Source organism: Fusarium verticillioides, chromosome 6, assembly GCF_000149555.1.
Source record: "Fusarium verticillioides 7600 chromosome 6, whole genome shotgun sequence".
NCBI classification, from domain to species: Eukaryota; Fungi; Ascomycota; class Sordariomycetes; order Hypocreales; family Nectriaceae; genus Fusarium; species Fusarium verticillioides.
The window spans coordinates 2,557,844-2,583,028 of NC_031680.1; the positions used below are offsets into that span (position 1 = coordinate 2,557,844).

The following is a 25,185-nucleotide window of genomic DNA, read 5'->3' on the forward strand; positions in this document are numbered from 1 at the left end:
TCCCCAGATTGCAGCCTGAAACGATACCTACCTTACCTGTGGAAGGTTACAACCAATAAGGTAATTACCAACGTTGCTAAATAAATAAAGGAATAAGGTAGCAAACAACTAGAATGGCCTGAGATTTTTCTTCCTTTTTCATCTGGTAAATGACTGCCAATTGTTGTAAGCGCGAACTACCTAATTCTAAGCTTTTCTTGCCCTTTTCACCCGTAACTTGCCCTCCTGACGTATTTCTCTCTTTGTTCTGGATTACAGGAACGGACACCAGCCTATATACATTGCAGCCAAATTTCTTGGATCAACCGCTTGTTTGATCAATTCCTCCACCTGACCCTCAACGCCCAAAGGAATGCTTTCAGTTGGAAGCAAACCCCTGACTTTGCGCTTGATACTGTCTACAACGCTTTGAGGCTGTAGCTTGACGCCCACATCTCCTCGCCGATGTGCCCGTTTCTCCTTTTGTAGATCCAGCGTTGGATCGTAGATGAACGCCTCGAGAATCGTCATTAGAGTCTCCTCTTGCTGACGAAGAATGCCCAGAGTCAGCTCGCAAGACTTGCGAAATGGTCCTTCATAACCATATATACCCATCGCAGCCACCATGTTGTGGGTAAGGCGGAACGGCACTCTTTCAGGTTTGGCAAATGTCAGGCCCTTGTCAAAGAGACAATTGAAATCGACATGGAATACTCCACCATTACCCTCCTCCAAATTCACGTTCTCGCCATGTCTATCGCCAAGCCCTAGGATGGTGCCTACCATGGACATGACAGCACACGACCGTGTATATTTTAAGCGCGCAGCAAACCACGTTGATGGACTAGGGAACTGTTGCGTGAACCACAGCTGAAGTACCGGAGGAAATCTCCCCAGGACCTCATCAGTAAATATCCTGGTTTTGCCGTCTGATAAACATGCTTCATCCATGAATTGCTTAAGAACCGTGTAGTCGGGGTAAATCTTTCGGGAAGCATAAAGGCTGATGAGAATGTCTCGCATCGTTTTGATTCCTGGAACCCATTCGATGATTCCGCACTCTTCATTGAGTGGCGTTACAGCATATGTTCGAATGTAAAGCTGTCTCCGGCTGGATTCCGCATCTCGTTTCAACGACCGATTGATCAATCCATTGAATTCCATAAGACGCTGATCAGTTCGCAAGTCATCTTTGGGTTTGATCAGAAGCATGTAGCTTTTGCCATCACTCCCTCGTGTCGTAAGCCGTCTTGGCTTAGCCAGCGAGCTCAGCACGAGCACATCGTCCAGAAAGGAGTCAATCGTAACAACATCTCTAGAAAACGCCTTGTGCTTTTTAACATACTCTGACACAGCCGGTAACGTTGCCGTCAAAGAGCTCTCGACAGGCACGACCAACGGACATGGTGTGCATTTATGATTGAATCGAAGATCTTTACCCAGGCTGGCATGAACAGTCTTGTTGCCCCGGAAGTCTCCGTTTTGGCATGCAAGAAGCAGCTGTTCGGCTAATTTCTCTCCCATCCTGAGCAGGTGTTTGAAATCGGTCGTAGAGCCCTCAACTTTCTTCGATATGTTCCTGAGTGTTTGAAGGATCTGGGTGCCTCGTGCCTTTCTTTCCGACACTTGTCTTGTAGTCATGATGCCAATAAGGCTCCAAAGCGCTTGCCGAGGATGAGCTTCCACGACCTTGGCAATGATGTGTGTCAGCCGGTCAAAAACGCTCGAGTTTGGGTGGGCAATGCGGGCAACAATCTGTGGCAAAGCTGTATAAAAGATATACGCCGGCAGCCTATGGATGTATTTGTCAAGGAAAGAGTGCAAAAGATTGAGTTGCTCAACGCGTCTTCGGTGAAGCTCGCGAGAAAGCGATGCTTTGCCTTCTGGTGCCTTGTCTACTTGGGCACCAAGGTCAAGCCAGAGAGTTAAAATTCGTGGGAGAGTCTGGTAAAGATATTTGGTGCCCGAGTTAAGTGAACGGACATAGTTCTCGATGACGAGTCTAGCGACTTCACCGGTGATGTAGTTATCGCTCTGGTCATCGGCTTTGAGCGGCTTTTCAGCTTCGAGGATCTTCTTGTAATGACGGCCAAGATAATAATGCCCCTTTTCCCAAGTCGAGAAGGTCTTGGGCGGCTGCTGATATTTTTCACGCAATGCACCGGCATGTGTCTGCCCGGCGCTATCAAGCCATTTGGCAAGCAGCAGCTGCGCCCTAGCCGTCAAGAGCTTCTGTTGTGGACTCAACTTGCTTGAACTTGTGCTGTTTGCTGTCCCTGTTTGTGTCATGAACTTATTGCTCTTGATTGCTCCCTGCAAAACCTGTATTGCCTTTCGGTGCTGATCTTCTCTCCAAAGAAGCTTGGCATTCTCAATAGTAGCCGCATCATCGCCTAGCTTCGAAGCGTGGAGAATAGCGTTGAAAGACTGGTGAAGCGAGTTTGACTTCCGGGCAAGGCGTGCACTCGAGAGCCATAGCCCAGAAATGTCTAGGTCAGTGAATGTAGGTCTGTGCTGGTGAGTATAGGGGCCGTCGACAGCTCTTGTACAATGGATCTTACCTAGTCAACTCCATGGTGGCACGGCGAATACCAAGAAGATATTGCTTGTCGTTCATGTAAGCACCTATAATTTCGAGTCTCCGTTCTAGGAGGGCTGCTGTTGTTTGGCGTGCGACTTCGTCACCCGCTTTTGTTCCTATTATGATTTCCACGTCCGTAAGAACATGTGATTTAAGAAGGAGGTCATGACAGGCTTGTAGCGATGAGGTGGATGCGGCGTTCATCGATGATGAAATTTTGACTCTTATATCCTTCATTATCTTAATGAGCTCTTTAGGCTTGTCTTTGGCCCTCAGCTTTTCGAAAAGGGTGGCAATCGAGATGTTGAAGTCTTCAATAGGGTCACCGCGAAACCGTTGAGCGAATTTGGTAAGGCTCTCCCACCTTCCTGTAACCCATGCCGCCTCTACTGCGTAAGGCATGATCTTGTTGTCCGTTGATGCATCGGTGTGCATACCCTCGATGTGATTCAACAATCCTTCTGTCAAGAAATTAGCTTGTGTCGGGACAAAAGACTGAAGTAGCTTACCGTGCTGACCAGCCTGCTTCAGGCAATGAAGCAACTCGATCTGGATATCCGTGTTGTCAGGGTTCTCAGCGAGTTGCATCTCGTACCAGTTCTGAACAGCAGTCCACCTGCCTGCTTTGCGATGACTCAGAATCTGTTGGTTTATGTCAAGAACTTGCAAATGAGCTGAAATTCCATCAAGGCCATCAGGCTCATCGACATTGGCATAGATATCTTGAAGTTTTTGTAAGAGACGGGTACGCTCCCCTGGTTCTTTCTTCCTCTGTTCCATTTTATGGGCATGTTGCTCTAAATGAAAAAGAGCACGTGCGTATTCATTGCAATCGACAGCCCTTTGTGCTATGAGTTCGGCTGGGATCAGATCGAGAGCTTCCTGCACTTGAGCTAGCCTCTCCCTGTCAGTTTCAGTGAGGCGACCGGCTGCTCGCCTAGTTTGCATCCATCTCATTGCGTAGTCTACAACGCGAAATACAAGCTAACAAACAGTTAGTTCTTGTCACAAGGGTAAGGGATTCTGAAGCCTACATGACAGTATCGCCGCATATCCTCCTTCTCCTGATACGATGCCGTCTCAGCAGGCTGATATTGCAAGATAGCAAGAAGTTCTCCGAGAATATCGTCCCTTTCTTGCTGTGTAGTCCGAGACCCTAAAAGAGTATGCAGGACTATATAGGGAAGGATGAATTCGGCAATAGAGAGATCTTTAACGCGAATGACACGCGCCAGAGGCTCGAATATCAAATCAGCAAATGGCGTCTGCCCCTTACGTAGAAGGTCCAGAACGTAAACCCTGAGCCAACTCGGATAGGGCCTGCCAGGACGAAAGAGCGGATACTCGATCTCGGTGTGTGGCATTGGAGCAACGACATACCGGGAGGCTAGAAAGGGTGCCACCACTTCCCGAACAGTTTCCGGCATTGCAACCCATTTTCGATAGATATCGTTTCCACCTTTCATCCCTGAGTTTTCCATGGCACAAGCAGCTTTGATGTCGCACCTGGCCATGAGTTCCTGCATAGCAAAAGACAAGAATCCCTGGAACTTAACATCAGTCGTGGATAAGAATGCTGGCACCAGGGCCTCTTCCAGAAGAAACAGAACGAAGTCCGTTGTTTCTTCATTCGTTGCAAAATTGTTCAATATGACTATTGATCGTTGCTCTCTAACAGTTTCGATCTTACTGGGGTCCAGACAGCCTATCAAGCCCATTGCTTCTGTACATAGGCGCGCTATGTCTCCTGGGAAGCCGCTGTATTTACTTGCACAATCCAGGAGCGACCGCATAAGTGCGACAACGCCAATATCTGACTGTAGACTCATATCAGATGCATGAAGTGCCGCTTGGTTTTCCTGAAGGTATGGTATCAGTTCTGTCAATGCTTGAAGGGCAACACCGGAGTTTTCGTGGCAAATTCTCTCAGCGAAAGCTTCCAAAACCTCTTCAACCGCGAGTGTTGCTGGTCTATGCTGATCCATCTTTGTCTCGATGTCCCTCAACTCTGGAATGTGCCTCAGCGAAGGGAGCTTGACGATGTACTTCGCAACAAGATGGTCAAATTCATCGACGAGAGACTTGAGCATTTGCTGCGCTAGAAGAGCTGTTGACTCGTTCATGAAGGGCCAGTAACGGGTGACGACGAAAAATGTTGTTTCTAATAATGCCTCGACATCTGTCTCCTCAAGGTGTGTGAGCATCGATGCCCAACATGAGAAACTTGCTTCTCTAAGTGCATCTTGTGCCAGTGTCGAGAGCAAACAAGCAGACATCTAAGAATACAGTCAGTATTTTGAATCAATGCCGGACACCTATGGCGCGTACTTGCGGTCTGGCGGTGCTTGCATAGCCCCTCGACACCCTGATCATTTCCTCCATAGCCCGAATGTAGCGCCGACGCTCTGGGTCAGGAAGGCTCTGGTCATTGATAACATCGAAGAGACATGCCATAAGGCCAAGAAGTTGTGAATGAATAAACCGGGCAGTGTGATCCGACTTCTTAGCTCGGGTTTCTTTGTTTGCTGGGATCATCATTTTCGCCATGGTGTCTAAAGCTTTGCGGACCTGAAAATGCATAAGCTTATGCCAAAGGTGCGTCGATGTTCGACTTACTGGTGCCTTTTTTGTTTCATCTGCGTCGCCGGCAGCTTTAAGTAACTCTATGACAGTGAGCACTGGTTCCACCTGAAGCAGGTTGACGAGGGGCTCGGTTTGAAAATGTGTCGACAATTCCTCGAGGCGAGATTTCGCGAAACTAGCGATGTCGTCTGTATCTTGAACCAAGAGCAAGGCCAGAGTTGCCGCTAGGTTCGCAGGGTCGATTAATGGTAGCCAAACCTCGGACTCCTGCCGTGCCTCCGCAATCTTTTGGATAACGTCTTTTTGCTTGTCAAGCACAAGCCACGGCAGTGCGTGAGTTTGAATGAGGAGGAGTAACTCGTTGACAGACACTTGTAGCAATTCAGCAATTGTCCGGCTCATTTGAGGGCGTTGGACCATGTCTTTGGTGGTCATGTATGCTAGGCTTGGCCAGAAAGGCTCGAAAAGCCTGCGTGGGGTTACTCGACGAGCATCAGCTAGGTTCAATAGCTCATTGAAGGCGCAAGCTGACACGATATTGTTGTTGCTTCCCAAGTAATCCAAAAGCTTGATGAGAACCAAGTTGAGTTCGTGTTCCCAGACCACTGTTCCTAATTGACCCCATGCCATGATAAACGTTTCAATCAAATTAGGCTGGTTCTTATCTGAGATTGATTTCAGGAAAGCAATCGAGTTTTTTCTATTGCGCGAGATCAAATCTTGCGTTTTCATAAGAGATGATCCATTTGATACATTTGTCCGGAAATTGCCGTCTGTGAAGGTCGCCTGAGCCTGATTCACTCGTGGGTTCCCAATACCATTGGCTTCTGCTGGTCGAGCCGGAAGAACCATGCTGGAAAGAATGGGCTCTGGCCTGGCCAAAGAGAAGGTAGCCAAGACACGCCCGGCAGCTACCCTCAGCTCCCGCACAGAGCTGTTTAAGGACTGAAGACACCACTGGCCTATCCCAGATGTTTCCAGGTTAAGCAATTCAGTATCTTCACAGTGGAGAATCACTCTCCTTATAGCCAACATGGCAGCAACCCTCGGACGCCGAGACTCAGCAAGAGCGGGGAGTCGGATCAGTTTGGTGAAGAGTGCCTCCGTTCGGGATTTATGCACGATTGCTCCATGAAGGTTTGATCGGACTGGGGGTGCATTGTGTTCACAAATGTAGCAGGCTGTTTCTGCCACTGCTGCTTTTGCATCATTCATTGTCTCGTTGCCACCGTCCGCCGCGCAAGATATCCGCGATAGCAAATCAAGCATGAGACATTGACGGGATATGTCGGCTTTTGGAAAGGCTCCCCTACTTCAGTAAGCATTTGAAGATCAAATCAGTGAAACGACTAACAATATCTGATTCTCAAGATCAAGAAAATCATCACCCACATCCACAACCCCTATAACATCACCCAAACGTCTCATGAGGACCGCCATAGGGCTAGAGTCTGTCTGTGCTATTTTTCGGCGTTTGGGACGGTCTTGTGAACCTGTGTGGGGAGGCTCGTAGTTCAGCCCCATGGTCTCGATGATCTCTTGCACTGCAGCATCCTCAAAACACAGAGGGTGTAAGTTTGAGGAGAGCAGCTTTGGCCTGGGATTGAAGTTATTCTGCCTCAAAGTCTGTATCACTCTCTTGTTGAGAGTTAGTTGCTGACGGATGAATTATGGAGGATGTAACCCACCCAAAGATCTGTCCCTTCAGGCAGGGAAGTATAAAACATTGAAGACTCATCTACAATGCCGGAAACCGCTAACCGACAAATCGACGTATTTTCAGTAGAAGCTGCTGTTATTATAGCTAGAGCCATGCAGTATGCATGCCGCGTTTCTTCATCAATATCTAGCATTGACATGGGATTGAGGCTTGTCGCGATCTCACTGCAAAGCAATACCATGAGAGTGATGGCCTTCTTATGAACAGAAGCGCTGATGCCTTTTCTTCTCAGTAGTGCTCGCTCAATTTCTTGAGCCAGTTGGAGAACATAAAGTGAAGAGGCGGGAAAGTTGCTACCGTACCGGGTCTGGATAACCCGCATGTCCCCTAGGACATCAATCAACCATACCACACTCTCCGAGAAGGAGGTAACGTTATCAAAGGCATCATCTGAAGCTGTCAGAGGATATGCCACCACTTTGCAAAAGCTGATCAGTTGGTGCAGCGCTTGTGACATTTGGTGAACAGAATATGTAAGTTGGCTTGTGAAGGGCGACTCCTTCTCAACGAATTGGCTGAGAGCAATTTGAGGAGGAAGAGAAAGTGTCTTGAAACTCTCTTCCACTGATGGAATTAGGAGAGGGTCTTGAAGCTGTTGAAGGATATCTGTCAATTGATTGTGAGTTGCTGTATTGTCCAAGCCGAGCTAACTACTCACGAGATGTGATGGTACGCAGATAGAATAAGAACGATGGCGCCATATCCCACAGGATCCAGTTTTGTGCTATTATTAGCATTGTATACTGGAGGAAGCCTTCTATTGCTTCTGTGAGTTCAAGACACTGGGAATGGCCAAGAAGTCTGAGCAGCTGAGGAAGCAGCCAAACCCATAATGGCTCCCGCCCACGGAACATATACTCTTGCTCACCCACTCTATGTTTTAAAACTGCAGGAGTTTCTTTGATAGAGAACCTGAGAAAACTGATGGCCTTGAGGCCTTCTGTCCGTACTTGTGTTCGGTCAAGAAATGGGTCATCTAATCGAATTCCTTCAAGAACAGCTCTTGAGTAAACGTAAATAAGCATATGATTGTGCTCAACTCGGTCCTCTGGTGTCTTGAGAAGAGTCGGATCATCTTTGACACGTTGAATAATAGCAAAGAAGCCTTTGAGTTCACTGTTCTCATCTGATTTGGAGGATTTCGTGGATGCTGAAATATTCTCCACAAGCTGCGCAGCTAAGGTTGATGGAGGAGGGCCAGCAACGACTTTACCGGCCGGTTGTCCATGATCTGGTACAGCCGCCCTTAAGTGCAGATTGGCCGCCATGATGCATGCAGCATCGTTGGGTGCGGCTGTATCTTGTTGCTTCAAAGATGAATGATCAAGATTGGCATCCTGAGGTAGTAGTCAAGTAGTGGGTTAGGTCCCTGGTAGGCACTAGCCAGGCACCTTTGACGTGGACGACGCGACGGGACTGGTCACGGTGGGGCAAACACGAAATCACGTGACCGATAAGAACCATTTAGGGGTTAGCTCTCTGGTGTTACAGGAGGTATCAGATCCATACCTTCATCAAACGACATTTCATTATCATGGTTGGCATAGAACGGCAGAGGCTATATAGTGGTATCTATATATGATCTCGCACACTCATCTCCCCTTTTTACACTTGTCTGACTTCGTAACTTGTCTTTCTTGCTTGCTCAACGTTCATAACGAACACTGATCATGTCATGTGTTATTCCTAGACGAGCGCGGCTTAGCATTTGGTACATCAGAAACACTACGGAATTTCTTACCTCCAAGTTTGACTGTGTACGTGATCTCCGCTGACCCGTACACGGCTTCGATGGCCCCTTTCAGACAATAGTACCGATGCCAACCCATGCGCCTGATCTTCGCAGTTCTCTTGACTGCTTCTGGGATCTTTCTTAGGTCAAGTGAGAGCGTTCCGATGTGCTGCGTTGTTTCGTCGAGATGGACGGGAGCTTTCCCATCATTATTGTTGCTGTAAATATCGATCTCCGTTTGTGGCACATGGCCAAGCATTACCGGGAGATCGCATTGGTATTCTATCCGTGACGGTTTGCCTTCTGGGTACGACTCACCCTTCCAAAGTTAGTGGCAATGAATACGAAGTTTGGAGAGGAGTCAGGATACCTTCTGAATAAACCAACACATTTCTGAGACGACTGTTTCTTGCTCCTTTTCCGACCAGAACCTATAGCCGTCAGCAACCAAATTTACCCAGAAAGAATGCATACGAACGCTTCTCTAGGGTTGTGTTTCATCATATCGTATTTCGTCATCAAGCATGTACCGTACGATCGTCTTGCAATTCGAGATGCAACCTCCACCCGGGTGCCTGCGGGTTGATATCGACTGAGCCCATGCATCGCGGCACCTTTTACCACCGCCGTCCAGCCGCTTTCTGGTTGAAGAACATCTGTTCGGCTGGATATTGCATCACGTACGCGTGACTTCAAATATCGACTTTGCCCGAATCCTCCAACCATAATCACCGCGGCGACACCATCTCCCGCCATCTTGATCTGTTCCTTGATAAGACACACAACATCCTTCATGATGGGCTCAAAGATTTTGGTTTTCATATCGTCTTGTGTCATAGTATATCGGTTCCGTCGTAGGCCAAGACTGGGATCAACTTTGAGAGTCAAAGGTTCGCCCTTGGGAGAAAAGGTCTTCTTGAACTGTATCCCTCTAAGCGAACTGACTTGGGAAAAAAAAACTTGGGAATCTTACCGACTCGAACTCACTCAAAGCTATTACGAGTCTCTCATCAGTCCAGTACTTGTCTCCATGAGTTTGTTTCAGATGCCGACGGAAGCGCATATTCAGCATGGACGAGCCGCACTTCCCGCCTGTACCCTCTGTGACTTCTTTTACTTCAACTCTGCCTATTTTGGTTACTTGATAAGAGATCAAGTCAACGGTGCCGCCTCCCGCATCGCAAACAACAAATTTTCGACCTACTTGTAATGTAGAGGGGCTAAGGGTCTTGAGGGTGTACAAAGCGGCTGCTTCCTTGTCATTTGTTAGTAACACACTTCCCTCTACGACTCAAAATCCAACCCACCGGTTCTGATATGAGCTGGATCCTCTGATTACCACAAAATCCTGCCATGGCTGCGGCCTGCTCCGTCGACTGCTTTGCTTTTGGCGACCAAATAGCGGGGACCGTGACGACAAAGTCCATGGGTGTCGATTTTACCACACTCGGCGATAGTCTCTTTTCAAGTAGACTGACGAAATGCTCATGGAGGCATGATAGATAGACCTTGGTCAGGTCTTTTGCCGATTCCCCCTCTTTGGTGATCTGGGCTGGATCATCCAGCTTTCTAAAAGGGTCTGGTCAAACACGGCAAATGGACTGAAGGCACAGCAAGACTAACAGCTTGAAATACCTGATCCTCTTCGCAGACTCAGGAATCTGAAATCCCCACTGCCACCCATTCGCCACTCTTCGGAGCTCAGTTGGTACTTTGGGACTGCTCTTCGAAGAGCCGGCCGAGGGCCATTCTGTCAAGACATGTTGAACATCAGGCTGCAAGGATTAGCAAACTCACCCCGAGAGAGGTCAGGAAAACACCTACCCGAGTTGTGTCAGCCCAAGCGACACCTGAGTATGTCGTTCCAAAATCTATGGATACAACGATTCTGCGATTGCTCATGACCGAACTAATTCCTAAAGGCTTCCTATGGTTATTTCATTGTCAACTATTTGTGGTGGAACAATCAGGCATAATCTAGTGATGTACGGGATATGGAACTTCTCTACCCAAAAGCTCATTCGTGAGCCTGGGACTCGCCCCAGAATTTACTCATGACGACCCCAATTGGTTACAATAGAAACCAGCAGGGCGATGGAGCATTCTTCGCCAGGGCCCGAGGATCTGTCTGTAATTCTGGACGTGGCCAGCCATTCAATCTGACTCTTCAGGCCTCATTTGTTGTGTGGGCCTGGGGTTCTTTGGGCCTCGCTCATCCTCACCGACCAGTTATGGAGCAATGACCACCACTTTTACCACCAACTTCGGCCTCACCAGGGCTTTCGATCGAGTGGGTGAGGGGTTTGGGCACTGCAGACTTGGCTTTGAGCAGAAACTCGGCGCAGCTGCAAATGACAGTTACCCTGGTAAATTCAGGTAGTGGAGCGTGCAGTGGCCGCCTAAGCGGCCTAAGACGAGACCGACTTTTGATGTCGTACAGCTGGAGACTTTCGGATGCATTAGGTACCCATCACCTGGCGCCTAAGTGAAACCATGTTCGGATCCAACCGCAATGTGAGGCTGCGAGTATTGAGTCCTTTTCCAAGGAGTCTTGACGCCCATTGGTGGTACGCTGTAAGATAGCCCTGGTGTGTTGCCTTTGCTTCGACTTACCAGAGGGACAGAACCAATCTAGCGGATTACTGGCCAACATCTGTCGCTTAATGATTTGCACGTGCGACATTGGCAGACTCATCTTCATCTTTGGGCTGTCATACACAAGAACTTTGAGTACAGCAACCCGTCATCATGGATCCGGAAGCGACGAAACAAGGATCCCTACAGACTCCCGCACTTAAGGACAAACTGGCCAGCGAGACCCATTTGCGTCGCTTCACGGAGAATGTATTGGACTCCAGGCAGCAGGAGATTGAGAACCGGGAATCAGAAAAGGGCCAGCTTGCAGAAGAGGCGGAAACTCTCAGAAGACAACTTGCCGTCACCCAGCGGCAGCTCGCAGAGGCTCAGGATCAAATCTTTCGTCTGCAGCCTAGGAGAAGAGATATCACAGAAACAGAGGCTAGAGAAGCCTACAAGGTTCTAATTGGGAATGTCCAGCGCTGGGTTGAAAACCGTGCTGCATTTGCTATTGAGGATCTGGAAATTGGCCGCCTTGCTGCCAGAGCATCCTCTCCAGAAGGGCTGCGACTCGTTTCTCTTCTCAGGGAACAGTCTAGACGATGCTTGAATGTTACGCAAGCTGATGAGTTTCACATCACTGGGGTCATTATGAACTATCTCCACGTTACTCTGTTCTCAAAGTCCTTTTATTGTCCTCTCGATGATACGGAAGGCGACGGAACGTCGAGGTGGGTTGATGATCTCGAGAACACTATGTCTCGACTGCCAAGAGGTTTGTCTTAGACCCGGGCGTGATATATATACCAAGCTGCTAACATCTCACAAGATACAGCTCATTGTAGGGAATGGAGAAGCGAGACGCTGACTGCTTTGACTCATCAACCATCTTTCAGAATGCGCCGGCAAAGGTTTTTGAATTTTGTTGTTGACGATCTGACAACTTTACTGTCAATCATTGCCCCGAAAAGCCCTCCTGCTGAACTGCAAGGTTCTATTCGTCGAAGCATTGTAGAACCTGCAGCAGATCTCGCTCATCAGCTTCAACTGGCGCCCAGTGTATTTTCGTTGAAGTGGCCTGCTCGCACAGCCGCGACGAGGTTGGAGGTTTACCAATGCTTAAATCTGGCGAATGGAGGAGCAACTCTTGACTTGAGTGGAACCAAGGCGGCTTCTCAAGCACGCCGCGGTGTTATATATCTCTTTGATATAGCTCCTGGGCTTTTCGTTGAGAGAGTCGAAGGTGGTAGAAAGCTCGGGTTGAAAGCAATTGTTAAACCCACAGTTCTCGTCACCAACTCAGGTGGGGATGTGCTCCAGGGTCCAACAATCATGAGTTTCCTATGGAACAATTCGCCAACTTCTCAAGGAACCAGTCGAAGCTCATCAAGAACATCAAGTTCAAGGAGTAAGTACAGATATTCTCCACACCCTTTGAAGCTCTGACACGTCTTAGGGCCAGCTGGATCTGTCATATCGGCAACAAGCAGACAAAGATATTAGTTCCTGTCTTATAAAATTGTGTTCTTGTAAGACGTAGAAGTCAGCAAACAGAGACTACAGCATTCAAGGATAAAACGATGAATGGAGAAGAATAAAGCGCACGTATGCTACTTTTTATTGTCTGGAGGATATCATATTTGGGTATTTTAAGGAAACTGGGCTAGAAATGCTTTTATCGATACCAATAACCACCATAACCTTCCTGATGAGTAACGATTACCGGTATACTGCGAACTCGACGGGTTGGCCGAGGAGGGAGAGGCGGTGGTGGGGCGCCAACTTCTGATGCAGGTCGCCGCCGACCAGGAACAGGAACTTGTAGAGTGTTTCCTGGGTAATGCGGCGCGAGTGGCCTTGGGGGAAGTGGTGGTGCTGATGGCCGTGACTGTGAAGGCCGCCCGAGTCTCTCGGGCACATTTGAAGCGGCATTCCTGGCCCAGCGCTGGCCTTGAACCACCTGAGGTTGAAGGTGTGGGGGTCTTTGGCCAGGTGCCCTGTTGTTTGGCGGTGATGAGTCTCTCCCTCTGGGCGGCGTTGCTCGCTTGACCTCACGGGCAGGTTGCTTCACCTTTTTTGCGGGATTCGGAACTTTTCTCACAACTTTTGGCTTCGGTGGTCCGGTAGCTTTCGCGGGTCCAGTGGCTCCTTTGTCTCCTGAGGTCTGGCCAGTCGGTGCTGGAATGAAAGGTCGGACACAGTTGCTGATATAGTCGTTGGTGACCCCTAAGGATGTTGCATCAACAATGCCTGAGTTGATTCTGTTGATATACTCCTCTTTTGGTTCGCTATCGACAATGTATCTTGGACTTATGTACACCAAGATGTTCTGTTCCAAATGTGGCTTGTGGTTGATGGCCCTTCTCTGCCCTTCCCCTTGCTGGGCAAGGACTCGTGCGTGGTCTGGGCCACCATTGTTGACAATCCAAGACACAGGTCGGCGATACAAGGCGGCTTCAGCACGCCGTAGCGTAACAGTCATGTACTTCTTCTGGTATGCGTCCTTGGAAACACCTTCGTTGATGTCAAGACGAGCCTCATCGCGGGGATTGATCTCATAAACAAGGCCTTCAACCCAATGTCCTTGAGACTCGATAACATTGGCATATCCACGCTCGTTGATCTGCCAACGATGATCTGCCAGCTTCCCAGAGCCGATGAATTTGCTTCCAGGGCATCTTCGTTTCATCTGCTGTAGATGAAGATTACTACCATAGGCAAAGTAATACTTGGTGAGCGGCTGGCCGGTGTCGGCCTGAGCCTCATCTGCAGACAAATTCATGCTGTAGATCTGTCGGGGGCAGCAAGCTCCGTGTATCCGATGGAGAGGTGCAGGGTAAAAAACTGCGTATGTTTGTGTGTGTGTGTGTGTTGCGTTACGTTTTCGTTGTGGTAGGAAAATGTGATAGTGAGCTAACGGCGATTAAGATGTGATGTAAATCGGCTCCCTCACATGAGAAAAACAATATCGATCAAGCAAACAGTGTCCACGTCGATTTGGCTAAAGCATAAACTAACTTACGTACAGTAGCTGTGGTCAGCGCCAACAGCGTTCAATGGGCGGAGTGGGCTAGGTTGTGCAAGTCACCGACTGGGCCTTATTGTCACATTGGGCAGCAAATGAGTCAGATTTTCACAAGAGGAGACGCCAGCTCATGGCCAATTGCTGCGTCCCACGTTGAAAGACTCGCAAGGTACCTGGCAAGCGAACTTTGCAGGGTAGACGCGGTTACATTTTGGTGAGTACCGACTGTCTGGGCCTTTACAAATGACAGGCAAAAACAGGCGCCGTTTGATAGCCTCAGAATATTCAGACGCTACGAGACGGCCCAGCCCGCCTCCATTTCCTTGTTGGGCTCCGCACCGTGGCCCCGGTCTTCCGGCATTTCTCCCCGGAGCCCCCCGGCCAGATCCACATCGACAGCTCCCGCCAAACCATGCATCCGCACCGCCATTCGAGGCCAGAAAGGCTTTTGCTGTACTTAACCTGAAGGCGAGGCGAAAATTCTGAGATGTGACAATGACAGCTCAGGTTAGGCGAGCGAGCGTGTTACTGACAAAAAGCTGAGAGCCAACAAACCCACACTTCTGTGGTTGTGTTTGGGTAAAGCACGCGGCCGTATCCAGACGTTTTGAACAAGGCACAAGCGCATCAGGAAACGGGTGATCACCTTCATGTAGTACGACTCCCTCTCTGCAGCAAGTCTATTGTTCAAAAACCAAGGTGGTTGTCTTATACAGCTGCATGGCCAAATCCGCCACCTTCAACCCGACCCCAGCCAATTTTACCATTCTTTCTTTTTCGAGTCCCCAAACACTTCTCACATCTTGTCGATCATGACGGTATCAAAGCTCAGGCATTACAACTTCGGCGTGGAGATCGAGGCTGTGGTAAAACCTTACGGTGGTGCTGATAGCTTTACCAATGTTGACTGGTATCGGCAATTAGCACAGAAGCTGCGGAACCGCAACATCGAAGCTGTTCACGACGACTGTTCGAAATACAGCAAGCATCCGGAGTACTACGGTGGTAAATGGTTCGTCACTCGAGATGGATCTTTGAAGAGAGAGCGTCCCATGGGTATGTCATTCTCTTCACCACGAAACCAGCGAACGGTTTAGTTTGCTCACTAACAGGGGATCCTAGTCTGCATGGAAGTCGTCTCTCCTCGCCTAGATACCAAACAACATGTCAGCGGCATACTTGGCGACTTTTGGGAAGCGATGCGTGTACATTTCAGTCCCCAACGCGACATCTCCTGCGGCGGCCACGTCCATGTCACTCCCGTTTCTGGCCAGAACAAGTTCTCCTTACGTGGCCTCAAGAAGATTGCGTTTGCATCTGTTGTTTATGAAGAATTTGTGGCAGCTGTCCTCCCCAAAGCCCGTCGAGAAAATCAGTACTGTCGGCCAAACAGTCAAAGCATGGGTTCTGGGTTGCGTGAAACGCTGATACGATTCGGTAAAAGCAAGGGTTCACTTCTCCAAGTCGCAACAGAAATCAAGTCAACAACATCCGAAATGGATTTATGCTACTACATGCAGGGGAACCGATACGTGCTATGGAACTTCCAGAACATTTTCCCAAACCCCAAGACAGGGAAATGTACTGGCACGGTTGAGTTCCGGGGGGGTAACCAATTCTTAAGTACGAATGGGACTCTTGCTTGGGTGGCCTTCGTAATGGGATTCATCACACTGGCCCTGGAGGAGGTAAGTCACTCGAATGGCGTGCTGTGCTCAAACACTCTGTTGACATCTCTTTCAGGATCTCCTCAACAAGCTTACTACTTATACTTCGCCCGACAACCCAAAATTCCAGGCACGTCTCGAGGACTGGTGGAAGCGGATACGTCAAGCGGCTAAGCAATCAAAACTTTCTCGATATCTACCCTCGGAGTACATAAAGATGCACACAAGATAATTATATGGCATGAGATTTCTGCCAAGACGACGACAGACCCGACCCTATACCGCCTTAGGTTCAGGGTATATGTTCTTTGACTTATTATGGACACAGTTTCAGACACAGCATGATTATGATTTTAGTTAATGGAGCTACTGGTGTTTAGGCGTACGCATGTTTTGACACTGGAGATTAATTCTCTACGCATTTGATAAAGTGGAACAGGCCCAACGACTGGGAGGGGATCATAAAGGGATCAAGTACATTTCTCTTTAGTAGGTAGCGTATCAGCCAATCTCATTTAAGTAACGCCAAATTCGTTCATCATGGTATCCAATTTCATTCATGACTCTTCGCCCTTTGTTTCGCCCTCTTCAAATAATACAAGTACCGTACCAGCCTTGCAAATATCCTGTATGACGTTAGATGAGATAGCAGAGAGTATTACCCTGGGAACTTACTCCTTCTTTATGTGCAAGCTTCTTAATTATACCATCCTGTGGTGACCGGATGATAGTTTCCATCTTCATTGACTCGATTCTGAAAGGTTGTTAGCTTATTCTACATATCGGAATTGGTCAACTTACACCACAAGTGGTGCTCCCTTTTGCACAGTTTGACCCTCCACTACTTCGTTCTTCAAGATCTTGCACGGCATCGGCGCTGCAACTGAGGCGCTTGACTCCTTGAGCCCAAGAGCTTTCTCGTACCACTTGGGCGGTAGAAGAACAAGATCTGTTTTCACGCCATGCTGGAAAACGGTAACCTTTGTATCATTGTCTGTGTGTTGAGGGACCACTGAGGATTGAATGCGCTCAAGGGGGAAGTATGACTCTAGTTTCATCACTTCACCTTCAGGCTCAGGCTGGCAGGCAACATTTGTGAACACTTGGGGTGCCTCGTCACCTTTTCGGTGGACAGCAACGTTGTACAGGTTATGACCTGTCTGTGTCACGCTGGCCTCGACGACCTCGCCCTCTTCCTTACTATACCCATCCAGGATTTTAAAGCTCAGCTTCCGTTGCCCGATGTTATTCGTTTCGCCAAAACCAAGTGTCAAGCCATGGGGACCATAATTTCGAAGTTCAAAGTTGATCATTCCAAGGGCTGCTTGTGCGACAACTTCATTCTTGATAGGTCGGGGTTTAAAAAGCTCCTCTCGCCACTTGTCGATGAAGCCCGTTTCCACGTCCCCAGCCACAAAGGCATCAGTCTCGCAAACTCGCTTGAGGAATTCGATATTTGTAGCAACACCAACAATTTCGTATGAGCGTAGAACGCTTTCCAATTTGGCTATAGCACGTTCTCTCGTATCGCCTCGCACGATGAGTTTGGCGATCATGCCGTCGTATGCTTCAGAGATAGTGTTACCAGATCGGAATCCCCAATCCAGGCGAACATCCTCGTTCTGTAATTCAGTAGGGAGATAAGCTCTCACTAATTTGCCGGAGTCAGGAATAAAGCCCTTCTCAGGATTTTCGGCATAAATTCGTGCTTCAATGGCGGCACCCCTCTCGTTCATTTGTACTTCCACCTCTTCTTGGGAGAGTGGAAGCTTTTCGCCCGCAGCAACTCGGAATTGCCACTCAACTAGATCCAGGCCAGTCACCATCTCCGTGACAGGATGCTCCACTTGAAGCCGAGTGTTCATTTCCATGAAATAGAATTTGTTGGTATCCTTGTCGAGGATAAACTCAACAGTGCCAGCGCCGACATAGCCAACTGCTGAGGCAGCTTTTCTAGCCTTATCCCAGAGATCGTGTCGAGTTGCCAGATCTAGATCTGGAGCTGGGGATTCCTCGAGGATCTTTTGATGCCGACGCTGAACACTGCAGTCTCGCTCACCAAGCGCGACGGTGTTACCCCATTTGTCGGCAAAAACTTGCACCTCGACGTGCCTTGGTCGAATGATGTACTTCTCCACTAGCATGACCTCGCCTCCTTCACCGAATGAGGCCTTGGCTTCGGCACGGGCACTTCTGAGTTGCGTCAAAAACTCCTCCTCAGTCAGGACGATTCGCATTCCCTTGCCTCCGCCTCCTCGTACACTCTTCAGGAGCACCGGGAAAGTGATGTTTTTGGCATGCTCCAGGAGTTCCTGCTCGCCCTGGTCTGCTCCATGATACCCTGGCACACAGGGAACACTTGCAGCTGTCATAATTTCTTTACTGCGGGCCTTATGTCCCATGTCGGCCATGGCACTAGCGGGTGGTCCGACAAACACAATGCCTTCCTCTTCGCAACGCTCTGCAAACTTGGAGTTTTCGGATAAGAAACCATAGCCGGGATGGAGTGCTTGGATGCCATTTTGCTTCGCTAGAGCAATGATTTTCTCGCCGTCAAGATAGGCGTTTGCGGGACCTAGCGCCAAAGACTGGAACCCCGAGGAAGCATGCCATGAGCCAGCGTCAACATCTGTATAGACGGTTGTAGCCCGAATGCCAAGGCGCTCAGCAGTCCGGTTGATGCGGATGGCGATCTCACCACGGTTGGCGATAAGGACAGAATTGATGGGTGTGTGCTTTGGTGCAGATGATGAAGAAGCCACTGGAGAAACAGACGCGCTTGAAGCAGATGTTGAGAGGAATCGAGGGAGGGGCTTCAAAGGAAGTCGACGATTTGCGCGAAGTGTGGAACGCATGATGAGCGATGGGGTTTATGAAGCGCCCAGTGTGAGATTCAGGAGCAGTATGCAACTTGACAGATTTTCAAAATGATTCTCACTGACATAAATAAGGAGAGAAGCCGACTGTAAACCTCCTTCCCGGGTGATTAGCCGTCTCTAATGCCGTGGTGCCGAGTCTAATTAAGTGATTATTCTGTCGGCTTTGAAGGTTCAAGTCGGCAAGGACAGACGTGACCGTGAGGAGCCGCAAGTAACCGGTACCTAGGTACCTTCCCCAGACGACGGTTTAGAAGCTTAGCTCCAACGAACTCTGGGGGAAAGTGCGTCCAGTGTCATTACGTCATATTCCCGCGAATGACTCAGCATATGCGGCCGGGATTTGCGGCATAAGCCCCTCCACTACCTCAAGATATTGGATCACAGCATCATCAATCATCGCAGCCAGTACATCATGGATCAAATACCTCTCAACTCCGAAGCTTCTCAGGGTGATACCCACAAGCAAACAACGTCGACGCTTCCGCCAGATGTCGTTCAATGCCTTGACAATGCTCGATTTGTAAACCTTCCCCGCACCACCAATAATGCCATCACAGATCGAAGGCTGATAATCCATATAGCTTCACTTGGCAACATGCACCGATAACGTGCCCCATGTCTCTCTAATGAACTACACATATCTTCCCTCGTCACCTTATTCTAACTATCCCGTTATCATCATGACTACGAACCCGGCATCACGGAAGACCACAAACCTGGTCGCCAACCCCAATGTATCCCTTCTTGTCCACGATTGTAAGTCGCATATTTCATGTTCGAGATTAGTGAACCCTAAAACATACTTACAATACTTTCAGGGGTCTCCCATCGACCACCTACTCACGGCCGCCGACCATCTGGTGGTTCTCCTGGCCCAGAGCACCGATCGAGTCTCGCCTCACTCCTCTTGAACCTCAACACTTCAGCACTCTCTAGCATCAGTGCAACCATAGGAGGTGCTGCTCGTCTAGTGCCTAGCGGAACAGATGAGGAAAAATATTACCGCGAGCAGCATCTGGAGAACAATACTTTCGATGAGTCCGCGGCGCAGCCTTTCCAGCGGGACAATGGACCTGTCGAGGATGGAGGCCGCAACTGCTTTGTAGCTGGTGAGGAAGTAAGAGTTGTTTCGGTCGATATCAAGGATGTACGCATTAGCGATTGGAAGGGCACCGTAAGAGACTGGGCGATCGTGCCAGAAGGTCACCTAGTCAACGGAACTCAGCAAGAATGATCAGGTCGCAAACCCCACATCCTTTGCCAGAGCCTCATCATTGTACTTTAGCAATCAGTTTTCAAAGATGAAGTAAGGTACACTATTGGTTTCGGCAATTCAATGTGATAACATTGACCACTCTATTATTCGCAAGGCACAGGCATTCCAGGTAGGGTACCATGAAGATCAATTCCTCAATACCAGTGCCTTTCTCACGCAACGAAGTAAAAGCAGGCAAACAAAAAAAACCACATCATATCGCCCTTCCACCAGGTCAAGTTTTGTGAGCCTCCAGGTTGCCGCAAGGCCAAGCCAGTATAAATTTTCCTGAATCCCAATCAATTCCAGCCACCCAACGCCTTTGCAGACAAACAACTGTAAAGACAGATCAAACAAACTCATCAGATAGCATTTGACGCATGAAAGACATGGTCATTTCACTTCTCAGCCTAGTGTATGTAGACGACAGGCACATCATCGAGCCCACTCAACAACCTCGAGGGCCATCATTACCAAAATAAGAGTAGAGGGAAGAATCCTGCATATGTTAGCGCAATTCGGGATGGATTACACCGAGCATCAGGTGTCATGACTTACCAGATGACATAGCTCTGGAACAAGATTCTGCCCATTGTCTTCTCAAATACACTGTTGATTTGACAAATTTGAGCAAGCTGGAGGGCACTGGGAGCTCCGGTAAGCAAAAAACAAACGATAACAAAAATTGGATCGTCAAGAATGCTAACGGGTACATATTTGGCCATAAGCGCAAGCATGGGAGCCATGATGGCAGTGGGTAGAACCATACGGCAAAGAAGTGAGGCAATAAGTAGTTTGTTGCCAATGCGCTCTTCCTCAGGGTCTAGAGCCTCGTCTTTAGCCATGGTATTACGAGCAAGATTGGCGCCGAGAACAACAAGGATCAGTGGGACAGCGACATCTCCGCTAGAGCGAACGGCGTTGGTCACACTATTCTGGACGAAAGAGCCCTCCTCAAAGAAGAGTCGTTGAAGAGCCGGGATAGAGGCAACGAGGATGGCAATCAACATAGCCCAGAGAGGGGGGTTCATGAATTCCCAGATAAAGTTGTTGAATTTCCCGGCCACTCGCTTCGTGAATTTCAAGCAAGATTTGACAGGAGCTGGAGACTTCTGGTACCAGTCGCTGAGGGTTTGGGATGTTGCCTTTCCAAGACGGATAAAGGGCGATTTAATGGCAGATTTAGTCCGGTCCGCGATGCCAGTCGGCTCTTCATGATCCTCCAATGCTGGGACACGGGGGAAGGAATCCATGCTACCTTCGTTTCCATTAAGGGGCGCAACAACATCCGGTTGTTGTTCGTTATTCTTGAGATGCGGCTTTTTGGGCAGATATTCGTCATCGCTAGAGACTGCCAGTGAAACTCTGGAGGCATTTGCCACAGGAGTACGGCCAGCAGGATCATAGTTTTGCGAATCGATGCTGTGGCTGTCTCCCTCGTCCTCTGTTTCTCCGTCGAGGCCATCAATGAGAGGCGCATTCTGGTGGTCATCCTGATTCTCGTCATCGTGATAACGTTGGCCTTCCTCGGCAATCTCCTCGCGGTACTCGGGGTATTTATCCTTAGGGGCAAGAAGGACATGGTAACCCCAACTCCACCGGACGAGCTGACCAAGCTGCTGGAAGATAAGGAGGTAGAGAATACCACGTGCGCCAACTTCGTCATCGTTATCGCCAGGAACTTTGTCCCAATGCAGGCCTTTCAGCGTTTGAGAGAGTGACAAAACAAGGGAGATAGGTAACGAGTTAGAGTTTCCGAAAACACCCATCGCTGTAACGAAGTTGGATGCCCGCCTGTTAAATCGGAACAGCTTTGCGACGCCATATGATACAGCCCATGATACAAACGTTTGGACGACGAAGATGACCGGTATGATAGCGAGATCGGATAGCTTCTCAGCGTTAAGCTGGGAGGCGAGCTTGGTGAAAACTGTAGCGATATATTAGTAGACAGTACTGGTTCAGTGCGAAACAACAACATACTCAAGCATGGTGTGAATAGCATCACATTTAGATTAGCCAAGAATTTCTGCTTCTCGGCATCAAAGTGTCCAAGTCGCGCAACGATGTAACCAGGTAGACTGACACATACTACTTCGAGGACAGCCTCGAACACGAGTAGGCAAAGATGCCCGATGGAAGGGTGCGATTCATGGGTGTTGGCGAGTGTTTGTAGGGGGAGTTCATATGCATCTTGAGCGAGCTGCGTCAGCCGAAACGACGGAACCGAGAACGATTTCCAAGAAGCCATCAAATATCAGCAATGCAGTTGGTGTCGTTGTTTTGGGAGAATAATTTAGGGTCGGCGCGAATTGGGGAGTTCCTTGATGCTGCTTCTCTCGGCACGCGCGCACGTGGATATGAGACGACTGATAAGACTCTGGAGAAATTGCACAAAAGCTGAGGGCGCAAAAAAATCGTCTGGGAGTTTCCGTTGGTATTTTCAAAGGTAATGCCTTTTAATTGTCCAAGTTGATTGTGCCGTGGGATGTTAAAAGGAGAAGAAAGTTAAAGAGGCCCAGGTAGTGATGGCGAAATCTAATGAAGAAAACGCAGGGCGAGTGGGTTCGTTTTGGGGCGAGGCGGCGGTGCCGTTGTTAGGTAGAGTAAGTTTAGAGGACGATGCACGTTGAGACCTCCATCATCGATTGATAACCCGAGCTAGATATAAGCTATGACAAAAGCCCCATTAAACTGCCTTGTTTAGGCTCCATCTACATCTGAACATCTCACTCTGGTTACCTCAATATGGGGCTTCAGCTCCTTGAGGAACTCTCTGTCTCATCGCGATTCACCTGCAACGCTGTCGCTGACATGGCGCAACAGCTGGACTCTAGCAAGCTTGTGCCAGCACCCTGATTGAGGTAACCCAACCTACCATCCAGGCCCATGCGATGCTGGCCATTGAAACCCTCCCATGTGTGCTGTGGCGCTGGAGCTTGTCCAAAGCCAGGGTTTAGTAGAATCTTACCTCCAACTAGGAACGGGATTTGGTTAACAATGCCACGCGGCATGGGAGGCGTTAGGGGCAAATTCTTCGTCGATAAAGGCTCCCTCTGCCTTTGCACCCATCCAGAAATGATTTCTGCTGCGGTGTCACAAATGCTGCCGCGTTAGTGGCATCGAGCAAACAAATGGGTTGCCCCTGTTGTGTGATAGCCAGGAGCACGAAACAAACAACAGCAAGCGATTCTGAAATGCGCAGATCCCATCGTCAGACTCCTCAAAATTGTTTAAGCCTCCGTGGCTCCACTACCGAGTAGGAAACGATCCCGCTTACAAGGGTTGTGGGTGGGAGTGATCTTCAGACGGGCGCGACGCACGATTCTTTTAAGCGTGGCGCCAATCTTTCGTCATGGTGCTATCGGGCACGTTGCCTATCCCTCCACGCTGAGAGGCTGGAGGGTCAGGCCAAGAAAGGCACGGAGCAAAATTGCAGCCCATCACGTCTCGATGTTGACATAGGTAACTGCAACGAGGCTGTGTTACTGGCGATCGCATCGTCAGGGTTGTGTGGTATGTACACTGATATCAGAGGCGAAGTCTATCGATGCGTAGTCAGTCACGTGAGGCTTTATGAGATCAAACCTAACATTATGCAGCGAATATCATCGGGAGCACTACCTTAATGTGCTGGATTTGTGGAAGTTCGTCAGTACAATTACATAGCAGGCTTTTGCTATGTATGCTTCCAATGTTTAGTTACTCTCCCATCTCCCCTGTCTACCTGTCTACCTGTCTAGCTCCGAACGTATCCATAGCAAAACGACCTCACATCTCCAGCCACCTCGCATATATGCACTTCAAACGGAGCACACGAAGACTTTTGCGTATCTCAAACAGGGTTTCATATTCCATTTTGACTATAATGAATATCAAACATCGCTATTTTTATCTCAGGGGAAACTTTACAGCAGCTAGTGTTTTATTAGCGTTCTTGTGTAGGTACATTGTAGAGTTGCAATGATTCAGGGTTGCTGGTGACTTTTAAAGGGGTCTGTATCATAAAGGTTTCGAGCAGTTGTTTCGACGACCTTTTGTTTACGTTGGGAATTTAGAGTTTGATACTATGGTATGACCTGCATGGATATCGCCCGTGTTTCAAATTATGTAAAGGTGAGTTGAGGATATATATAATAGCAACTCGAAACATTATCGATGTTTTCCCCGGAGTCTTAAGTCTATTTCAAGTTGGGCTCGATAATCCTCGGAAGCTTTCAGGTTCGGATATTCTTACCAGCATTTTGAGGTCAGGGTCTCTCAGCTCGTTACTATTTCAGATATGGAATAAGACGCATGATAGCTACCTACTTCTCTATCAGTTGGACTCAAATTATCCCATCGTGTAGCTTGACGATGACCATAGGAGATTCCCATCCTGCCAAAGGTTATCTGCCGCGTGGAAAGATTTGGTTCATGGAATATTGGCAACAAGTGCTACAAGGTTGCCTCGTTGATCGCCTACCTACCTAGGTACTTGCCTATAGCGTCGCTTCTGTTCCCAACCTCTCTGAGAAACATGCGCATGCATAGTACCGGTGAAGCTCATGTTACATGAATGCACTCTGGAAGCTGTTCGGTGAATCCTAACCGGCTTTTCTTGTCGCAATCAGCCAAATTTCTAGTAACAACGTCAGCCTCATCGTAGACATCTTTCCACTGGTTATCGGGTTGGAATCTACCTAACCAACTAAGTTGGGGCCTAAGTTATCGATCAAGTTTGTGACGTACTGGACATTTTGTCTTGCATACTGTCTCAAGCCAGTCAAAAGCCGCAACTAGGACAGATAACGTTGCTCCTGTCGATTCTGGTAGGACTAACAGAGGGTGTTCGTTTAACCTCAGCATCTTGGCGTTTAGAGCTTTGTCAAACACGTATCTGGTCTACTGGCGTCCATACGCACCTGTAAAAGTGAGATATTCATATTCCGCAACTCTTAGGCGAGTTAGGTAGATACCTAGGTATAGTAATTATCTAAGCCGTGGATAATGCAAAGTTCTATACGTGATGACTTCATCCATTCAATGTGCTTTTTCAGGGATATAGAAACCCAGTCGTAGGCAGGTGCTGTTAATTTTAGTCGTTCAACGAGAGGATGCACACGACCACAAGGTCTCCGACAGCAGATATATTGCAGATGGATGTCGGGTAAGACATTCATATGTTTGGGTATTATTGTCGACTTT

General features: G+C 48.6%; 8 protein-coding genes across 17 annotated transcripts; 3 read left to right on the forward strand and 5 right to left on the reverse strand.

Annotated features, from left to right (window-relative positions):
• Nucleotides 1-67: 67 nt before the first annotated feature.
• On the reverse strand, nucleotides 68-8,203 carry FVEG_14962 (hypothetical protein). The gene is made up of 9 exons (XM_018904012.1): nucleotides 7,522-8,203; nucleotides 6,832-7,469; nucleotides 6,498-6,781; nucleotides 5,177-6,452; nucleotides 4,889-5,128; nucleotides 3,595-4,836; nucleotides 3,070-3,544; nucleotides 2,541-3,021; nucleotides 68-2,488 (listed from the first exon to the last, which is right to left on the reverse strand). The coding sequence occupies exons 1-9, from the start codon at nucleotides 8,129-8,131 to the stop codon at nucleotides 253-255; spliced, it is 7,482 nt and encodes a 2,493-aa protein (XP_018745095.1). The 5' UTR covers nucleotides 8,132-8,203; the 3' UTR covers nucleotides 68-252.
• A 192-nt stretch (nucleotides 8,204-8,395) lies between these two features.
• Nucleotides 8,396-10,706, reverse strand: FVEG_01977 (hypothetical protein). 2 transcript variants are annotated; one of them, XM_018889031.1, is made up of 9 exons: nucleotides 10,605-10,652; nucleotides 10,420-10,543; nucleotides 10,219-10,370; nucleotides 9,903-10,164; nucleotides 9,569-9,850; nucleotides 9,074-9,516; nucleotides 8,966-9,026; nucleotides 8,605-8,914; nucleotides 8,396-8,549 (listed from the first exon to the last, which is right to left on the reverse strand). In XM_018889031.1, the coding sequence occupies exons 2-9, from the start codon at nucleotides 10,495-10,497 to the stop codon at nucleotides 8,509-8,511; spliced, it is 1,629 nt and encodes a 542-aa protein (XP_018745094.1). In that variant the 5' UTR covers nucleotides 10,498-10,543; nucleotides 10,605-10,652; the 3' UTR covers nucleotides 8,396-8,508. The 2 variants fall into 2 exon arrangements, with proteins under 2 accessions (XP_018745094.1, XP_018745093.1); XM_018889030.1 differs by having other exon boundaries at nucleotides 10,420-10,706.
• Nucleotides 10,555-13,540, forward strand: FVEG_01976 (hypothetical protein). 2 transcript variants are annotated; one of them, XM_018889029.1, is made up of 4 exons: nucleotides 10,555-11,169; nucleotides 11,220-11,947; nucleotides 12,002-12,580; nucleotides 12,629-13,540. In XM_018889029.1, exons 2-4 carry the CDS (start codon nucleotides 11,344-11,346, stop codon nucleotides 12,673-12,675), a joined length of 1,230 nt encoding a protein of 409 aa, XP_018745092.1. In that variant the 5' UTR covers nucleotides 10,555-11,169; nucleotides 11,220-11,343; the 3' UTR covers nucleotides 12,676-13,540. The 2 variants fall into 2 exon arrangements, with proteins under 2 accessions (XP_018745092.1, XP_018745091.1); XM_018889028.1 differs by having other exon boundaries at nucleotides 10,555-11,947.
• On the reverse strand, nucleotides 12,628-14,127 carry FVEG_01975 (hypothetical protein). Its single transcript, XM_018889027.1, has 2 exons — nucleotides 12,778-14,127; nucleotides 12,628-12,698 (listed from the first exon to the last, which is right to left on the reverse strand). The coding sequence occupies exon 1, from the start codon at nucleotides 13,952-13,954 to the stop codon at nucleotides 12,848-12,850; it is 1,107 nt and encodes a 368-aa protein (XP_018745090.1). The 5' UTR covers nucleotides 13,955-14,127; the 3' UTR covers nucleotides 12,628-12,698; nucleotides 12,778-12,847.
• Nucleotides 14,128-14,456: 329 nt separating this feature from the next.
• Nucleotides 14,457-16,449, forward strand: FVEG_01974 (hypothetical protein). Of its 2 annotated transcripts, XM_018889026.1 has the most exons (4): nucleotides 14,457-14,704; nucleotides 14,783-15,253; nucleotides 15,320-15,885; nucleotides 15,941-16,449. In XM_018889026.1, exons 2-4 carry the CDS (start codon nucleotides 15,010-15,012, stop codon nucleotides 16,094-16,096), a joined length of 966 nt encoding a protein of 321 aa, XP_018745089.1. In that variant the 5' UTR covers nucleotides 14,457-14,704; nucleotides 14,783-15,009; the 3' UTR covers nucleotides 16,097-16,449. The 2 variants fall into 2 exon arrangements, with proteins under 2 accessions (XP_018745089.1, XP_018745088.1); XM_018889025.1 differs by having other exon boundaries at nucleotides 14,457-15,253.
• Nucleotides 16,242-19,019, reverse strand: FVEG_01973 (3-methylcrotonyl-CoA carboxylase alpha subunit). Its single transcript, XM_018889024.1, has 3 exons — nucleotides 16,666-19,019; nucleotides 16,540-16,618; nucleotides 16,242-16,490 (listed from the first exon to the last, which is right to left on the reverse strand). The coding sequence occupies exons 1-3, from the start codon at nucleotides 18,717-18,719 to the stop codon at nucleotides 16,422-16,424; spliced, it is 2,202 nt and encodes a 733-aa protein (XP_018745087.1). The 5' UTR covers nucleotides 18,720-19,019; the 3' UTR covers nucleotides 16,242-16,421.
• A 91-nt stretch (nucleotides 19,020-19,110) lies between these two features.
• FVEG_01972 (hypothetical protein) lies at nucleotides 19,111-24,701 on the forward strand. Of its 6 annotated transcripts, none has more exons than XM_018889021.1 (5): nucleotides 19,111-19,263; nucleotides 19,325-19,499; nucleotides 19,562-20,655; nucleotides 20,727-23,555; nucleotides 23,601-24,701. In XM_018889021.1, exons 1-3 carry the CDS (start codon nucleotides 19,156-19,158, stop codon nucleotides 19,975-19,977), a joined length of 699 nt encoding a protein of 232 aa, XP_018745082.1. In that variant the 5' UTR covers nucleotides 19,111-19,155; the 3' UTR covers nucleotides 19,978-20,655; nucleotides 20,727-23,555; nucleotides 23,601-24,701. The 6 variants fall into 6 exon arrangements, with proteins under 6 accessions (XP_018745082.1, XP_018745083.1, XP_018745084.1 ...); XM_018889022.1 differs by having other exon boundaries at nucleotides 20,727-23,514; XM_018889023.1 differs by lacking the exon at nucleotides 23,601-24,701 and having other exon boundaries at nucleotides 19,562-20,128; nucleotides 20,185-20,655; nucleotides 20,727-22,713.
• On the reverse strand, nucleotides 19,328-23,337 carry FVEG_01971 (hypothetical protein). 2 transcript variants are annotated; one of them, XM_018889017.1, is made up of 4 exons: nucleotides 21,982-23,337; nucleotides 20,706-21,928; nucleotides 20,557-20,643; nucleotides 19,328-20,497 (listed from the first exon to the last, which is right to left on the reverse strand). In XM_018889017.1, the coding sequence occupies exons 1-3, from the start codon at nucleotides 22,247-22,249 to the stop codon at nucleotides 20,599-20,601; spliced, it is 1,536 nt and encodes a 511-aa protein (XP_018745086.1). In that variant the 5' UTR covers nucleotides 22,250-23,337; the 3' UTR covers nucleotides 19,328-20,497; nucleotides 20,557-20,598. The 2 variants fall into 2 exon arrangements, with proteins under 2 accessions (XP_018745086.1, XP_018745085.1); XM_018889016.1 differs by having other exon boundaries at nucleotides 20,557-21,928.
• Nucleotides 24,702-25,185: the final 484 nt, after the last annotated feature.

Coding starts and splice junctions, on each gene's coding strand:
- FVEG_01972 (XM_018889018.1), top strand. CDS start 19,156: ATGGATCAAATACCTCTCAACTCCGAAGCTTCTCAGGGTGATACCCAC. Junction 19,264..19,324: donor GCCTTGACAATGCTCGATTT/GTAAACCTTCCC, acceptor TAATCCATATAG/CTTCACTTGGCAACATGCAC. Junction 19,500..19,561: donor ATCCCTTCTTGTCCACGATT/GTAAGTCGCATA, acceptor CAATACTTTCAG/GGGTCTCCCATCGACCACCT.
- FVEG_01976 (XM_018889028.1), top strand. CDS start 11,344: ATGGATCCGGAAGCGACGAAACAAGGATCCCTACAGACTCCCGCACTT. Junction 11,948..12,001: donor TATGTCTCGACTGCCAAGAG/GTTTGTCTTAGA, acceptor ACATCTCACAAG/ATACAGCTCATTGTAGGGAA. Junction 12,581..12,628: donor AAGAACATCAAGTTCAAGGA/GTAAGTACAGAT, acceptor GACACGTCTTAG/GGCCAGCTGGATCTGTCATA.
- FVEG_01977 (XM_018889030.1), bottom strand. CDS start 10,497: ATGAGCAATCGCAGAATCGTTGTATCCATAGATTTTGGAACGACATAC. Junction 9,027..9,073: donor AAACACAACCCTAGAGAAGC/GTTCGTATGCAT, acceptor TGACGGCTATAG/GTTCTGGTCGGAAAAGGAGC. Junction 8,550..8,604: donor GTACACAGTCAAACTTGGAG/GTAAGAAATTCC, acceptor GCGCTCGTCTAG/GAATAACACATGACATGATC.
- FVEG_14962 (XM_018904012.1), bottom strand. CDS start 8,131: ATGGCGGCCAATCTGCACTTAAGGGCGGCTGTACCAGATCATGGACAA. Junction 3,545..3,594: donor ATATGCGGCGATACTGTCAT/GTAGGCTTCAGA, acceptor ACTGTTTGTTAG/CTTGTATTTCGCGTTGTAGA. Junction 3,022..3,069: donor GAAGCAGGCTGGTCAGCACG/GTAAGCTACTTC, acceptor ATTTCTTGACAG/AAGGATTGTTGAATCACATC.
- FVEG_01975 (XM_018889027.1), bottom strand. CDS start 13,954: ATGAATTTGTCTGCAGATGAGGCTCAGGCCGACACCGGCCAGCCGCTC.
- FVEG_01974 (XM_018889025.1), top strand. CDS start 15,010: ATGACGGTATCAAAGCTCAGGCATTACAACTTCGGCGTGGAGATCGAG. Junction 15,254..15,319: donor GAAGAGAGAGCGTCCCATGG/GTATGTCATTCT, acceptor AGGGGATCCTAG/TCTGCATGGAAGTCGTCTCT. Junction 15,886..15,940: donor TCACACTGGCCCTGGAGGAG/GTAAGTCACTCG, acceptor CATCTCTTTCAG/GATCTCCTCAACAAGCTTAC.
- FVEG_01973 (XM_018889024.1), bottom strand. CDS start 18,719: ATGCGTTCCACACTTCGCGCAAATCGTCGACTTCCTTTGAAGCCCCTC. Junction 16,619..16,665: donor AAGGGAGCACCACTTGTGGT/GTAAGTTGACCA, acceptor ACAACCTTTCAG/AATCGAGTCAATGAAGATGG. Junction 16,491..16,539: donor AGCTTGCACATAAAGAAGGA/GTAAGTTCCCAG, acceptor AACGTCATACAG/GATATTTGCAAGGCTGGTAC.
- FVEG_01971 (XM_018889016.1), bottom strand. CDS start 22,249: ATGGCTTCTTGGAAATCGTTCTCGGTTCCGTCGTTTCGGCTGACGCAG. Junction 21,929..21,981: donor GCTATTCACACCATGCTTGA/GTATGTTGTTGT, acceptor ATATCGCTACAG/TTTTCACCAAGCTCGCCTCC. Junction 20,498..20,556: donor TTCCAGAGCTATGTCATCTG/GTAAGTCATGAC, acceptor TAACATATGCAG/GATTCTTCCCTCTACTCTTA.